This window comes from Pseudochaenichthys georgianus, unplaced genomic scaffold, assembly GCF_902827115.2.
Source record: "Pseudochaenichthys georgianus unplaced genomic scaffold, fPseGeo1.2 scaffold_1669_arrow_ctg1, whole genome shotgun sequence".
In the NCBI taxonomy this organism is placed as follows: domain Eukaryota; kingdom Metazoa; phylum Chordata; class Actinopteri; order Perciformes; family Channichthyidae; genus Pseudochaenichthys; species Pseudochaenichthys georgianus.
In genome coordinates, this window is record NW_027262472.1 from 2,332 (window position 1) to 17,646 (window position 15,315).

Genomic DNA, 15,315 nt, shown 5'->3' on the forward strand with positions numbered 1-15,315 from the left:
GAAGTAGAAAGTACAGGTATTTGAGTTCAACATGAGAGAAGTAGAAAGTACAGGTATTTGAGTTCAAAATGTAAGAAGTCAAAGTAAAAAGTCGTCAGAAAAATAAGTAGTGGAGTAAAGTACTGATACCCGAAAAATGTACTTAAGTACAGCAATGAAGTATTTGTACTCCACTACTTCCCACCTCTGGTATTCTGTCAGAAAGAGTTAAGTGTGTGTGTGTGTGTGTGTGTGTGTGTGTGTGTGTGTGTGTGTGTGTGTGTGTGTGTGTGTGTGTGTGTGTGTGTGTGTGTGTGTGTGTGTGTGTGTTAGGCAGGGGTCTCAGGGTGCATTACCCCAGCCAGACTGCAGCGCCCTCTAGAGGATTCCCAGACTTCCTGCTGCGAGCTCCAGCTGCCTCGGCGGCTGAGCCGGGCTCCGGCAGCACCACGGAGATCAGCGAGTCTGAGGAGGAGGAGGAGGAGGTGGAGTGGGGGGGGGAGGAGGGAGCTGCTCTGGAGCCCGTCGACCCCCCGGCGGTGCCTGCTAGCCCTCGTCTTAACGCCCGGCACACACAGCCCCCGGAAGCCGCTCCCAGCCGTGAGTCTCGCGGTTTGTTTTCATTCACGAGTCTGAGTCGAAGCGTCCCGTCTGATTCCCCTCTCTCCCCGTCTGTGTTCAGATTCCAGTTCGGCTGCAGGCGCTGAGAGGACGCCTCAAAGCTCACAGGTCAGAACGGCTTCACACGATAGATACAACAGCATGGCAGTATCTTAGTAATATGATGATTCAGAGACAAGTATATCGTATAATATTCCGTTTTTTTGCATGTTGTGTGACATACGTACTAATGTGTGTGTGCACTTTGTCGTTCTCTTGTATCCTTTCTCCTCCTCTACTCCTATCTACTCGTCTTCCATCCTGTCTTTATGACTGATGCTGTTGATGTGATTTAGAAAGGTTTCTGTTATCGTCTGGCCAGCAGCTGGAAACTGAAGGATGTACGGTTTGTTGTGACAGCTGATCGATGGGGACCGTGCACGACACGATGAACACATGCACTCAACCTTATCAGTGAAGCTGACTCTCTCGTCTCCTCCTCCTCCAGCCGCTCCTCGCTCCCCCGGCTCCCGCCCCCTCGTCTTCTCCGGGAGACGAAGGCGAAGGCGACGTCTGCTCCATCTGCTTCGAGCCGTGGACGACGGCAGGCGAGCACCGACTCTCCGCCCTGCGCTGCGGGCACCTGTTCGGGTTCACCTGCATCACACGCTGGCTCAAAGCTCAGGGGTCCGCCGCCAAATGTCCACAGGTGAGAGAGAGAGAGGGAGGGGGGGGAGAGAGAGAGGGAGAGAGAGAGGGGGGGAGAGAGAGAGAGAGAGAGAGAGAGGGGGGGGAGAGAGAGAGGGGGGAGGGAGGGGGGGGGAGGGAGAGAGAGAGAGGGGGGGGAGAGAGGGCTCAGGGCTGTTATCGCCATGCGTTCAGAGCTACAGTGGAGATATGATACAGAAGTGATTACAGATGGAATAGAAATAGTGCGAGGAGAGTCTATTCACCAGTCAATGTGATGACTTAGTAAATCAGGTTTATCACCAGGCGGGTCGACGCGTACGAGGAATTAGACTTGATGTCGTGGTGCAGACATAAAAGCGAGACAAACATTAAGAACACAGATAGAGAAAGATAAGAAAACTGTAATAACATTAAAACATATTGAAAATAATAACAAATAGTCGTTTTACATGGAAATAGAATGGAATCGAATTCGGCAGTAAACAAAACAAAGACATTGTTTACGTTGTTCGTCCCTCAGCTGAACGTTAACTAAGAAGCATGCTTAGAAAATATATCTATCTATATATATAATAATCCTTTTCATTCATGTTGCTCTGTTTGAGGAGCCTGGGACTTCAGTTTTTAATTGATATATCTACACTGTAGCTGATGTCAGGGTTTCCCACACATAGACTATACCTGGGCGACCGTTAAGATACCTGGGCGGGCGCCCAGGTATCTTAACGGTCGCCCAGGTATATTTCACGACCCATTTAGGTTTTTTTGTTTTTTTTTATATTCGTCCGTGACCACGACGCCATCTGCGATCGATTAACTTGTGGACAATGATCCCTCGCTCCCTTGCACTGATCTCGCCTCCTTCTGGTCACCAGTTATGTAAACACATATTAAGGTGAAAAAAGGTAAGATACACTTTTAAAACTTGTTGAGAGAAAACTAGTCTTTGCAGGGGGAGAGGAGGGAGAGGAGGGAGACAGGAGAGGCTGATTCAGGAGCACAGACACACTCAACTATAAATGAACCAAAAATAAATTAATAAACAAGTTTCAGTGTTTTTTTCATATTGGAAATGGTATGTTATTGGTTATGGCCATGATGTTATGATTATTGAAATGTATACAGTTCTGTTTAATATAGGTGTTTCCATAGATCTAGTCTCTATATTTTCCTCTCAAAATGCACCAGATTGATGCATTTAACTCCAACATAAAAAATAAAATCTTACCGGGGGGGCATGCCCCTGGACCCCATAGAGGATTTGAGGTCGACCCCCACTAAAAATCACATGGATAGGTTCCTAAATACATTTTTAAATACATGTATTTGTTTAAATAGTAACCCATTTCCATATGTTCATGTGTGGGTAGTAGATTTAAACTATAGGGCTATCATTATGGGCCCTGCCTGTACCTGTTCGCTCTGCCATCGCGTGAAGGGATGCTAACAAGCCCCACCCCCCACCACTACCGCTATTTCAGATGTGTGGGAAACACTGGCAGTTAATGGACCAGCACCAGAGGTGTTCCCATACACACAGGTGTTGGAGCTGTTCTTCATGAAATCCCAGAAGGATGAAGTGCTCTGACAAACAGTGCCATCTTTGCGCAAAATGATTATACAGGAATGAAAAGTCAATAAATAAACATGTTGTTAAAACTTCTTTTTTTTGAGTATGTTGCTTTGGATAAAAGCGTCTAACAAATGACTTGTGATGTGACGTAGTAGTAATAATAATAATAACAGGTGACTTGTGATGATGATGATGATGATCTGTCGTTTGTCCGTAGTGCAACAAGAAGGCGAAGCGGTCGGACATCGTTCTGCTGTACGCGCCCAAACTGAGAGCGCTGGACAACTCTGAGCAGGAGATCTTAAAGAAGTGAGTGGAGTCTTCGCTTAAACTGACGTCGCCATCTTAGGGTAGGGATACCGTGAGCAGAGGTTACCACATGGCGTAGGAACACACACACACACACACACACACCGTGACACGTCTATTGCGCATGTCCATTTTATCACGGCAATACAGGAAGTGACTTTTAAGAGTATAGAATAAACAGGTTCTAATAACTCGACACATCCAATCTGATATGTAATGTTCCGTTCCTCACACGCGTGTATATTTAATATCCTGCTTATGTTCTGTCTCTGTCCATTTCTAATTCAACATGTCTTCTCCTTTTTTAAACGTTTATTTCTTGTCTTTTAATCTTATTGAGCGAAGCCATGTGTTCTGACGGCGCTGCGACACAACTTGTGATCAGTAAAGCACTTCCTCTCTCCAGGGGGTCCGCGGGGTCTTAACGAGTGTTAAAGGGCGTTTCCAAGGGTTACACTTTGTATCTTGTCTTCAGTAAGTGTATAAAGGGTCCAGAGGTCGTGTTCTGCCGTCTGCCTGAGTGTAGTCGTGGCGTAGGTGTGTCGTGTGAGTCTGTGCAGTTTCGCACGCTCACTGCTTGATAGCGCGCGACGGTCCGTTTACGCCGGTTGCTAGGCAACATCGTTATGGGGAAATGCAAGTCTGCGTCCAAATGGTTGGAAGATAAGGAGGAAGGACAATCAATACTGTGTATAGTCAGTGTGAGGTGAAGTGTGTCGCCATGGTAACCGGTTAGAACTCCAAGTGGCATATACCCGGATCTTATAACTGTGTATGTGTGTGTGTGTGTGTGTGTGTGTGTGTGTGTGTGTGTGTGCGCGCAGGTCTCTGGAGCAGGAGCAGGGTCTGAGGAGGAAGGCTGAACTGGAGTCAGCGCAGTACAAACTGAAGCTGCAGGTCGTGACCAACAAATACGGACAAGCCCAACAAGAGCTGCAGGTACCGGTTCATTTTCAATCTACCATCAGTCATCCATCATTCAGTATCTACTTTTTAATACCGTGAGAAGCGATTTATTCCTTTCATATTGGATTTATATCAAATACATAACTGATTACTGAATAACTGGCAGGTTTCTCACTATTTAAATGTCCTGCGCTTTACCCCTCGTCACTTCCTGTTTTAACGGATGGATGCAAAGTGAACTAAGAAAACCTGGAACAGACTTTTGGGGATTGTAGATTTTTTTTAAACTATTTTTCATTAACTATATAGATCGCATACACGCCTTCTCTCTCGTGCGACTCACTGATCATTTGAGCCGTTTAATGTATATATTTCTTTCTGCATTTAAAAACACCTGTATACTGTTATGTGTGAATTTACCTGAAATATTGGACTGGTTGAGAGGGGTCTTCAGAGGGGCGTGTCTTCATAGGGGGCGTGTCTGCATAGGGGCGTGTCTTCAGAGGGGCGTGTCTTCGGAGGGGCGTGTCTACATAGGGGCGTGTCTTCATAGGGGCGTGTCTTCATGGGGGCGTGTCTTCAGAGGGGCGTGTCTTCAGAGGGGCATGTCTTCATAGGGGCGTGTCTACACAGGTCGTGTCTTCATAGGGGCGTGTCCACATAGGGCGTGTCTTCATAGGGGCGTGTCTTCAGATGGGCGTGTCTTTTCACAGGGCGTGTCTTCAGATGGGGCGTGTCTTCATAGGGGCGTGTCTACATAGGGGCTTAGAACAAAACATAAATGATATTATATTCATATATGATTGTTTGAATTTTAATGTTAAAATATTTGTTCCTATCGTATTGTTTTTAGGGACTTCATTTTATTTATGTTATTTTACAGCTTTTAATAAAAAATAATAATAATTGAATTCTTTGTCGTCAACATTTCCATGAAATAATTATACAAATAATATTTTTCAAACTAAAGATTATATACGATTCAGTCTAAATGATTTTATATCTTTTTTAAATACTTCAAGACGCTTTTAATTATTATATTTAGCTATTTATCCCTATTTTTGGGGGAATTGTATTTTTTTCACATACACACCTTCTCTCCCGTGCGACTCACTGATCATTTGAACAGTTGAATATATATATATTTTTCTGCTTTTAAAAAGACATGTTTTGTTCAAATCTCTGAAGTTAACATGAAAGATATTGAGCTGGTGCTTAATGTTTTACTTAATGTCTCATAACTACTTGTACGTCCATGTGTCCTCCCCGTGTTCTCCACATGCTGATAGCTTAGCTTGTTCTGAAAACAAACATGGAAACATGGGTTCATGTTTTAATAGCATTTCTACAGAAACCGCCCAGGCGAGGCAAACATGACGGGCTCAGCCCCCAGAGAGCGAAGCAACCTTTTGTCAAACCCTTAGGCAAGGCACGTTTATTTATATAGCACTTTTACAGAAAATGGAAGACATTAAGAAAGTGGCATTTAAAATCAGTCATTAAAAAGAAAAGCTAATAAAATAAACATTAAAAGAAAAAATACATGGATAAAAGTTACAGTGCAGTTTAAGATATGACTAGTTCAATTAAACACTAAAACCCTGACAACATGGGTCGGCCCCCCCACCGGCCCGGGCCAGAGGTGTCTGTTGTAATGACTATGCCGCCAGCAAAGGTGGCCGTTGGTGGTCTGCCAGCAAAGGGGCCATTGGTGGTCCGCCAGCAAAGGGGCCGTTGGTGGTCCGCCAGCAAAGGGGCCGTTGGTGGTCCGCCAGCAAAGGGGCCGTTGGTGGTCCGCCAGCAAAGGGGCCGTTGGTGGTCCGCCAGCAAAGGGGCCGTTGGTGGTCCGCCAGCAAAGGGGCCGTTGGTGGTCCGCCAGCAAAGGGGCCGTTGGTGGTCCGCCAGCAAAGGGGCCGTTGGTGGTCCGCCAGCAAAGGGGCCGTTGGTGGTCCGCCAGCAAAGGGGCCGTTGGTGGTTCGCCAGCAAAGGGGCCGTTGGTGGTCCGCCAGCAAAGGGGCCGTTGGTGGTCCGCCAGCAAAGGGGCCGTTGGTGGTCCGCCAGCAAAGGGGCCGTTGGTGGTCCGCCAGCAAAGGGGCCGTTGGTGGTCCGCCAGCAAAGGGGCCGTTGGTGGTCCGCCAGCAAAGGGGCCGTTGGTGGTCCGCCAGCAAAGGGGCCGTTGGTGGTCCGCCAGCAAAGGGGCCGTTGGTGGTCCGCCAGCAAAGGGGCCGTTGGTGGTCCGCCAGCAAAGGGGCCGTTGGTGGTCCGCCAGCAAAGGGGCCGTTGGTGGTCCGCCAGCAAAGGGGCCGTTGGTGGTTCGCCAGCAAAGGGGCCGTTGGTGGTCCGCCAGCAAAGGGGCCGTTGGTGGTCCGCCAGCAAAGGGGCCGTTGGTGGTCCGCCAGCAAAGGGGCCGTTGGTGGTCCGCCAGCAAAGGGGCCGTTGGTGGTCCGCCAGCAAAGGGGCCGTTGGTGGTCCGCCAGCAAAGGGGCCGTTGGTGGTCCGCCAGCAAAGGGGCCGTTGGTGGTCCGCCAGCAAAGGGGCCGTTGGTGGTCCGCCAGCAAAGGGGCCGTTGGTGGTCCGCCAGCAAAGGGGCCGTTGGTGGTCCGCCAGCAAAGGGGCCGTTGGTGGTCCGCCAGCAAAGGGGCCGTTGGTGGTCCGCCAGCAAAGGGGCCGTTGGTGGTCCGCCAGCAAAGGGGCCGTTGGTGGTCCGCCAGCAAAGGGGCCGTTGGTGGTCCGCCAGCAAAGGGGCCGTTGGTGGTCCGCCAGCAAAGGGGCCGTTGGTGGTCCGCCAGCAAAGGGGCCGTTGGTGGTCCGCCAGCAAAGGGGCCATTGGTGGTCCGCCAGCAAAGGGGCCGTTGGTGGTCCGCCAGCAAAGGGGCCATTGGTGGTCCGCCAGCAAAGGGGCCGTTGGTGGTCCGCCAGCAAAGGGGCCATTGGTGGTCCGCCAGCAATAATATTTGGCCCGAAAAACTATTGTGAGAATAAAAATAAAAGATTATTTTGAGATTTTTTTTTTTTTTTTACAATATCCGACCGACTGTCGCACAAATAGGCGATACTGTCCCAATAGAGAATCTACCTACACCTGAAGAATGCTTATTGGGCTTTGTCCATGTTGAGAGTGAGTGACGCTCACTGACGCTGACAGTGGGTCACTAAGCAGGTGGACAGCGCGTGGTGCTGAAATGGCCAACGTGCGGTTTGAACAAAATAACACCAGCTCATTCAAACGTAATGTTTACTTGTACGTGAACGGTAACAAAGTTCAGTTAAAACATTGACAACAAAATCGGAGAAGCCGCTCGATCGTGGAGGCGAGGGGTGGCGGTGCTTGAGCTGCCCCCCCAGATGCCAGCTTTGTTTTGAAAGAAAAGTTTTGTCCCCCCGTTGACAGTTCACTACAACTGTTTATAACCCTTCCAACCTGTCCTCTCTGTCTGTGCAGGAACTCAGGGCTATGATGGCTGGTCGAGTCCCAGTTTACTCTTCCTCCTCCTCTTCCTCCTCCTCGCTCCTCCTCGGCCTCTCTCAGAGCTCCAGGTCGGCGCAGTATGTTTTCTCCAAAGCGATTCTGGTGTCTATTGCCGGAGGATCCAGAGTTCTGTCGTACTGCGAGCCTCTGAGCTGCCTGCTGGCCTCGCAGCCCTCCCCCCACTCCACTCTGGTGCCAGGTGAGGGAACCCACTTCCTGCTTTGAAACCACAACAAAACAGCCGAAAGGTTAATTGGAAGCTTAAAGAGGCCCGATGGTTCTCCTGTACTTCTAAAGCGCTTTGAGCTCCAGGAAAAGCATATTTTTGTATGAGTCGATGCATTGTTTTTCCTACTTGTTAATCAGTGACATGAGGCTTTTTCCTCCTCTCACCTGTCTCCTCTTCCTCAGGCTGTGGGGTGAAGAAGGTGAGCGTGGTGAACATGAAGGCCAGTCAGTACGTTCCCATCCACAGCAAACAGATCCGAGGTCTGTCCTTCAACAGACAGAACGACAGCTTGCTGCTTTCTGCGGCTCTGGACAACACCATCAAACTGACCAGGTACACACTCAAGCTAATGTTGGGCTATAAAGGAACTACAGCACGGTCACATGACTTCACGTCACCACCGCTAAGCTAAAGGTGGCTAATGTTGGGCTATAAAGGAACTACAGCACGGTCACATGACTTCACGTCACCACCGCTAAGCTAAAGGCGGCTAATGTTGGGCTATAAAGGAACTCCAGCACGGTCACATGACTTCACGTCACCACCGCTAAGCTAAAGGCGGCTAATGTTGGGCTATAAAGGAACTCCAGCACGGTCACATGACTTCACGTCACCACGGCTAAGCTAAAGGTGGCTAATGTTGGGCTATATAGGAACTACAGCACGGTCACATGACTTCACGTCTCCACCGCTAAGCTAAAGGCGGCTAATGTTGGGCTATAAAGGAACTACAGCACGGTCACATGACTTCACGTCACCACCGCTAAGCTAAAGGCGGCTAATGTTGGGCTATAAAGGAACTACAGCACGGTCACATGACTTCACGTCACCACCGCTAAGCTAAAGGCGGCTAATGATGGGCTATAAAGGAACTACAGCACGGTCACATGACTTCCCGTCACCACCGCTAAGCTAAAGGTGGCTAATGTTGGTCTATGAAGGAACTACAGCACGGTCACATGACTTCACGTCACCACCGCTAAGCTAAAGGCGGCTAATGTTGGGCTATGAAGGAACTACAGCACGGTCACATGACTTCACGTCACCACCGCTAAGCTAAAGGAGGCTAATGTTGGGCTATAAAGGAACTACAGCACGGTCACATGACTTCACGTCACCACCGCTAAGCTAAAGGCGGCTAATGTTGGGCTATAAAGGAACTACAGCGCGGTCACATGACTTCACGTCACCACCGCTAAGCTAAAGGCGGCTAATGTTGGGCTATAAAGGAACTACAGCACGGTCACATGACTTCACGTCACCACCGCTAAGCTAAAGGTGGCTAATGTTGGGCTATAAAGGAACTACAGCGCGGTCACATGACTTCACGTCACCACCGCTAAGCTAAAGGCGGCTAATGTTGGGCTATAAAGGAACTACAGCACGGTCACATGACTTCCCGTCACCACCGCTAAGCTAAAGGTGGCTAATGTTGGTCTATGAAGGAACTACAGCACGGTCACATGACTTCACGTCACCACCGCTAAGCTAAAGGCGGCTAATGTTGGGCTATAAAGGAACTACAGCGCGGTCACATGACTTCACGTCACCACCGCTAAGCTAAAGGCGGCTAATGTTAGGCTATAAAGGAACTACAGCACGGTCACATGACTTCACGTCACCACCGCTAAGCTAAAGGCGGCTAATGTTGGGCTATAAAGGAACTACAGCACGGTCACATGACTTCACGTCACCACCGCTAAGCTAAAGGCGGCTAATGCTGGGCTATAAAGGAACTACAGCACGGTCACATGACTTCACGTCACCACCGCTAAGCTAAAGGTGGCTAATGTTGGGCTATAAAGGAACTACAGCACGGTCACATGACTTCACGTCACCACCGCTAAGCTAAAGGTGGCTAATGTTGGGCTATAAAGGAACTACAGCACGGTCACATGACTTCACGTCACCACCGCTAAGCTAAAGGAGGCTAATGTTGGACGTGTTGACGTTTAGTCGCTTCATTTAGACACTTGTTAGCAACCTCTGTTTCTAAATTCACCATTGGGGTATTCAGTGACCTACGTTATGTCTTGACCTGTTCTGTCTGTCTGTGTGTGTGTGTGTGTGTGTGTGTGTGTGTGTGTGTGTGTGTGTGTGTGTGTGTGTGTGTGTGTGTGTGTGTGTGTGTGTGTGTGTGTGTGTGTGTGTGTGTGTGTGTGTGTGTGTGTGTGTGTGTGTGTGTGTGTGTGTGTGTGTGTGTGTGTGTGTGTGTGTGTGTGTGTGTGTGTGTGTGTGTGTGTGTGTGTGTGTGTGTGTGTGTGTGTGTGTGTGTGTGTGTGTGTGTGTCAGTCTGCTGACCAACACGGTGGTCCAGACCTATAATGCCGGTAAGCCCGTGTGGAGCTGCTGCTGGTGTTTGGACAACAGTAACTACGTTTACGCCGGGCTGAGCAACGGCTCCGTGCTCGTCTACGACACCAGAGACACCAGCACACACGTGCAGGAGCTGCAGCCGCTACGCTCCAGGTACACACACACACACACTGTTGTGATGCTAGGGCCAGGGCTGTTTCTCTGAGAGACTCATGTAAGGTATTAGAGATGGACTTAATAAAATAAAAAAAAAGTAAATGAAGGATTTATGGAACATGTCCCAAAAATATGTGAAATGTGTGTATGAATTATTTGGGAAAGTCTTGGAATGTACCCCAATGTGTAAAATTGAGATGGAATGTACGTGAAATCGGAGACCTTTGAAGCCACTAAGACGGTACTGATTGTGTCCAGGTGTCCGGTGGCGTCTCTGTGCTACGTCCCGCGGGCGGCCTCCAGCTCGTTCCCGTGCGGCGGTTTGATCGCCGGCTCTCTGGAGGGCGGGTGCTTTTGGGAGCAGGTGAACGAGACGACCTACAGACCTCACCTGTTGCCCCTGGAGACGGCCGGCTGCACCGACATCCAGGTGGAGACGGAGAGCCGCCACTGCCTCGTCACCTACAGGCCGGGTGAGACCAAATGTTCCTTTTCTGGAAAACTCTCAATTCTGCAACTTTTACTGAATATTAATATTTACAGAACCGAAGACTTTTTTCGGGAACATTTCTAAATTCTGACTTTTTTCTGAAAACCTCAAAATTATGACTTTTTTCTGAAAACCTCAAAATTATGACTTTTTTTAAAAAAAAAATTGCACTTTAATCGCACTTATTTTTGCACAGCGGAACGTTTCTCACTGGATGAGTTTCAGGCGTACCGATTAAACTGGAGCACCAACTAACGTTCATGACTTCAGCATGGGACTTCAAACAACAACAAACCACGGTGAACAATAGTCAAACATGAACGGACAAGCTGATGGCCCGGGGCCATCTAGTGTTTAGCTCGGGCATTGACGCCTCACCTGCTGGTGGCCCGATCGGGCAATCTATTATGCCAGTATCATGCAGCTCGCGGATCCAGTGATGAGTGACCCGACAGTAAAACTAAACACATCTATAGCTAGTTACGGTAGTTTGAGAGGTCATTAAAATAGCTACGTGTGATATTCTAACCTGAAGTGTGTGTTTTGTCCGCTCAGCGCTGCAGGTGATCATGCAGAGCTGCGTGTCGAGTCTCGACTCGTCAGCAGCAGCTGATCTCTCTCTCCCGTCAGATCAGACTTCACTCGCGTTTATGTCCATATCGATCAGATGCAGCTAGTTCTAGCTAATGATAGACTACCTGCTTATTAAAAGACACCTACACAATAAGCGTCGCTAAGCAACTGGATGAGGCCACAAAGTATAGCGCAGCATTATGCATTAGTTTACATGCCCACCGGAACCCCGAGGCATTACCAACAGATCAACGCACAATCAACCCATCCAGGACATCTCTCTCTCCACGTGTTAGACATTAGAGTTGACTCTTCTTGTCTGTCACACACTCTTCTTGTCTGTCACATACTCTTCTTGTCTGTCACATAAGTGGCGCAACTGAAGCGGTATTGCTCTAAAGGGAAATCATTTTGACCGAAGATATTTAGATTTGCCGGCTAACAGGAACTCTGACGTGTGCTTCGCGGATGCGCTCGGCTCCTCTCGACTGCTGCTCGGGTCTGCTCGGTCAGCTTCCGCACGAGGAGGCATTCGTTCGACCAACTTACAATAGTTAACATTACAAACATCTTTAACAGGGGCCATAATAGTGTAAATAATGTTTGTTTTGGCAGTTATAACTGAATGTAATGTTTTCTACTTTTTTCCATCTGGGAAGGCATCTGCCTTCATCAGATGGAAAGTGTTTTGACCAACAACTTAAGTGTTTCTTAAAGCTATGCAGGAAGCGAGCAAACAAAAACAAGAACAAACAAACAAGTGAAATGAAGAATAAAATTGAAATTGTACAATATAATATTGTGGTGGTTCATCTTATAATTCAGTCTAGAGAATGCACCAGACAGCATCTAAGACCTGCACACATCTAAATGTCTAGGGGGACGGAGGCCCCCCAAAGCCTTCGTGCCATTTCGTCCGCATGCATTTTTCAGGGCAATCTCTATTGGGCTCAGGGCCATCTGTAACTTAGCTTAGATGGCCCTGTGCTTAAAAATGCGATTTTTAAAAATGCGATTTTTAAAAATGCGATTTTTAAAAATGCGATTAATTTCGATTAATTAATTACAAAGCCTCTAATTAATTAGATACATTTTTTTAATCGAGTCCCGGCTCTACTTTTTTTCTGAAAACCTGAAAATGCTGCCTTTTTTATTTTGCCTATATTTTGGGGTATAATAATAATTGCAGCAAAAATGTCTCATATCTTTGGGACGTATTTTCTCACTTGACTTGTGTTCGCAGGCCGCTCCAACCCCTCTCTGCGCTGCGTGCTCATGTCTCTGACGCGCACCCCCCAGCAGGACTCCTCCGCGCTGCCGCAGGTCTCCGTCGCTCCGCTGCAGAGCTTCAGCGCCGGCCCCTCCGGCAAACTGCTCACCAAGAACGCTGTGTTCAGGAGCCCCGGAGGAGCGGGGGGGCTGGTCTGCGCCGGGGACGAGGCCTCCAACTCCACCATGGTGTGTGTGTGTGTGTGTGTGTGTGTGTGTGTGTGTGTGTGTGTGTGTGTGTGTGTGTGTGTGTGTGTGTGTGTGTGTGTGTGTGTGTGTGTGTGTGTGTGTGTGTGTGTGTGTGTGTGTGTGTGTGTGTGTGTGTGTGTGTGTGTGTGTGTGTGTGTGTGTGTGTGTGTGTGTGTGTGTGTGTGTGTGTTCCTATATTTATTAATCTTTATATCTTTGCCCAAAGTTACCTTAAAACTTTTCTTTTAGTTTAAATTATTTTATTTAGTTATTTTTAGAGACCAAACTTGTATAATTTAAGTGTTTGCTGTTTTATTTTGATATATATATATATATACGTTTATTGGTTTAATTTAAAGAGCCTAAATCTCAAAATACATTTGTTATAATTTATTTGATTTAGGCGTATATTTTCTTTTTTGAAAGAGCCACAAATTGTTGACTTAACTTCCTCCTCCTCCTCCTCCTCCTCCTCCTCCTCCTCCTCCTCCTCCTCCTCCTCCTCCTCAGGTGTGGGATGCCAGCAGTGGGTCTTTGCTTCAGAAGCTTCCGGCAGATCTCCCGGTTTTGGACATTTCTCCGTTTTCTGTGAACGGCGAGCACTTCCTGGCGTCGCTCACCGAGAAGATGCTGAAGCTCTACAGGTGGGAGTGAAGAGGAGACACACACACACACACAGAGGACGCAATGTGTGTGTGTGGAGAAATCTGAAATAAACTTTTATCTGCAAAGACGAGCAGAACAATCCGAGGAGCGATCGACCTGAAGGAATTTTTTTTTTTAGCTTTTTGAGAAATAAAATATCACCACTGGTTTACCCTCAGCTGTACGTCTCCATGACTACGGATCATTTCCAAATCATCGCTCTGTTGTGAATAATCTAAAAACATTTGCCCTAAATCTATTTCTCCTGGATTTAACGACACATGTAGCTGCTTGTATAACTGAGGTTTGTGATTTCCGATGGTCCCTGAACCCACCAGTTAAGAAAATGATCTGTTTGAATGAAAAACATCAACGTGACGTCACTTAGAGATGAAGAAGATTATCTTTTTAGATTTAGTGCGTCAAAAGTTAATACATTGTTTTTAAATGGTGTAAAAACGGTCGCTTTAACCTGAAGAAAAGCAGGAAATCCGTATTTGATGGGCTGAAAACGCCTTTTCTGACATGTTTGCGTGTCTTACTTTAAATTGTGAGCGACTATTAAAAGATTTTTAGATTTTTTTAATTTCTTTCCTGTTGATCGACTAATAATTGCAGCTGGCGGTCAGACTTCAGGACGCCGAAGGACGATTTCCCCAAATACTCTCCACGTGTTTTTTTGCCACTTTCCTGCGTTTCCACGTTGTTAAACTCCTCTGAACGTCAGGTGCCAAAAGGACTCGAAGCGCGTGTACATTTCTCCTCGTTTTGTTACTAAAGGAAGTTGTATATATGTATATTTGATACAAACTGTTTGTGTACGACTTCAAAGTTAATAAAATGTATGTTATTTTTAACTAAATTCTTCAGAGTGGTTTGTTTGTTGTTGCTGTGAATACGTGAGCGGTTCGTTTTCAGCATTTTCATAATCGTTTTACTCTTGATTTACTTTGAGAATTAATTTATATTAAAGATTATTATTAGAAATAGTCAAATACACCCTCAAAGCTAAAAGAGGCAGGTTAATATCAGTATGTAGTGTCTCTACTTTAAAGAGTCCTCTCCTGCTGATGTTCAGGTGTATATCAGTATGTAGTGTCTCTACTTTAAAGAGTCCTCTCCTGCTGATGTTCAGGTGTATATCAGTATGTAGTGTCTCTACTTTAAAGAGTCCTCTCCTGCTGATGTTCAGGTGTATATCAGTATGTAGTGTCTCTACTTTAAAGAGTCCTCTCCTGCTGATGTTCAGGTGTATATCAGTGTGTAGTGTCTCTACTTTAAAGAGTCCTCTCCTGCTGATGTTCAGGTGTATATCAGTATGTAGTGTCTCTACTTTAAAGAGTCCTCTCCTGCTGATGTTCAGGTGTATATCAGTATGTAGTGTCTCTACTTTAAAGAGTTCTCTCCTGCTGATGTTCAGGTGTATATCAGTATGTAGTGTCTCTACTTTAAAGAGTCCTCTCCTGCTGATGTTCAGGTGTATATCAGTATGTAGTGTCTCTACTTTAAAGAGTCCTCTCCTGCTGATGTTCAGGTGTATATCAGTGTGTAGTGTCTCTACTTTAAAGAGTCCTCTCCTGCTGATGTTCAGGTGTATATCAGTATGTAGTGTCTCTACTTTAAAGAGTCCTCTCCTGCTGATGCTCAGGTGTATATCAGTGTGTAGTGTCTCTACTTTAAAAAGTCCTCTCCTGCTGATGTTCAGGTGTATATCAGTATGTAGTGTCTCTACTTTAAAGAGTCCTCTCCTGCTGATGTTCAGGTGTATATCAGTATGTAGTGTCTCTACTTTAAAGAGTCCTCTCCTGCTGATGTTCAGGTGTATATCGGTATGTAGTGTCTCTACTTTAAAGAGTCCTCTCCTGCTGATGTTCAGTATATCAGTATGTAGTGTCTCTACTTTAAAGAGTCCTCTCCTGCTG

At 47.0% G+C, this 15,315-nt stretch overlaps 1 protein-coding gene across 1 annotated transcript; it reads left to right on the plus strand.

Annotated features, from left to right (window-relative positions):
* Positions 1–312: 312 nt before the first annotated feature.
* On the plus strand, positions 313–14,255 carry rfwd3 (ring finger and WD repeat domain 3; the record flags this gene model as incomplete). The annotated part of the gene is made up of 12 exons (XM_034077501.2): positions 313–579; positions 662–708; positions 936–980; positions 1,088–1,288; positions 3,060–3,151; positions 3,976–4,090; positions 7,500–7,725; positions 7,938–8,088; positions 10,048–10,224; positions 10,486–10,700; positions 12,534–12,748; positions 13,259–14,255. Coding segments are annotated over 12 exons (1,895 nt in total), but the record flags the coding sequence as incomplete, so codon positions are not given.
* Between the last annotated feature and the right edge of the window lie 1,060 nt (positions 14,256–15,315).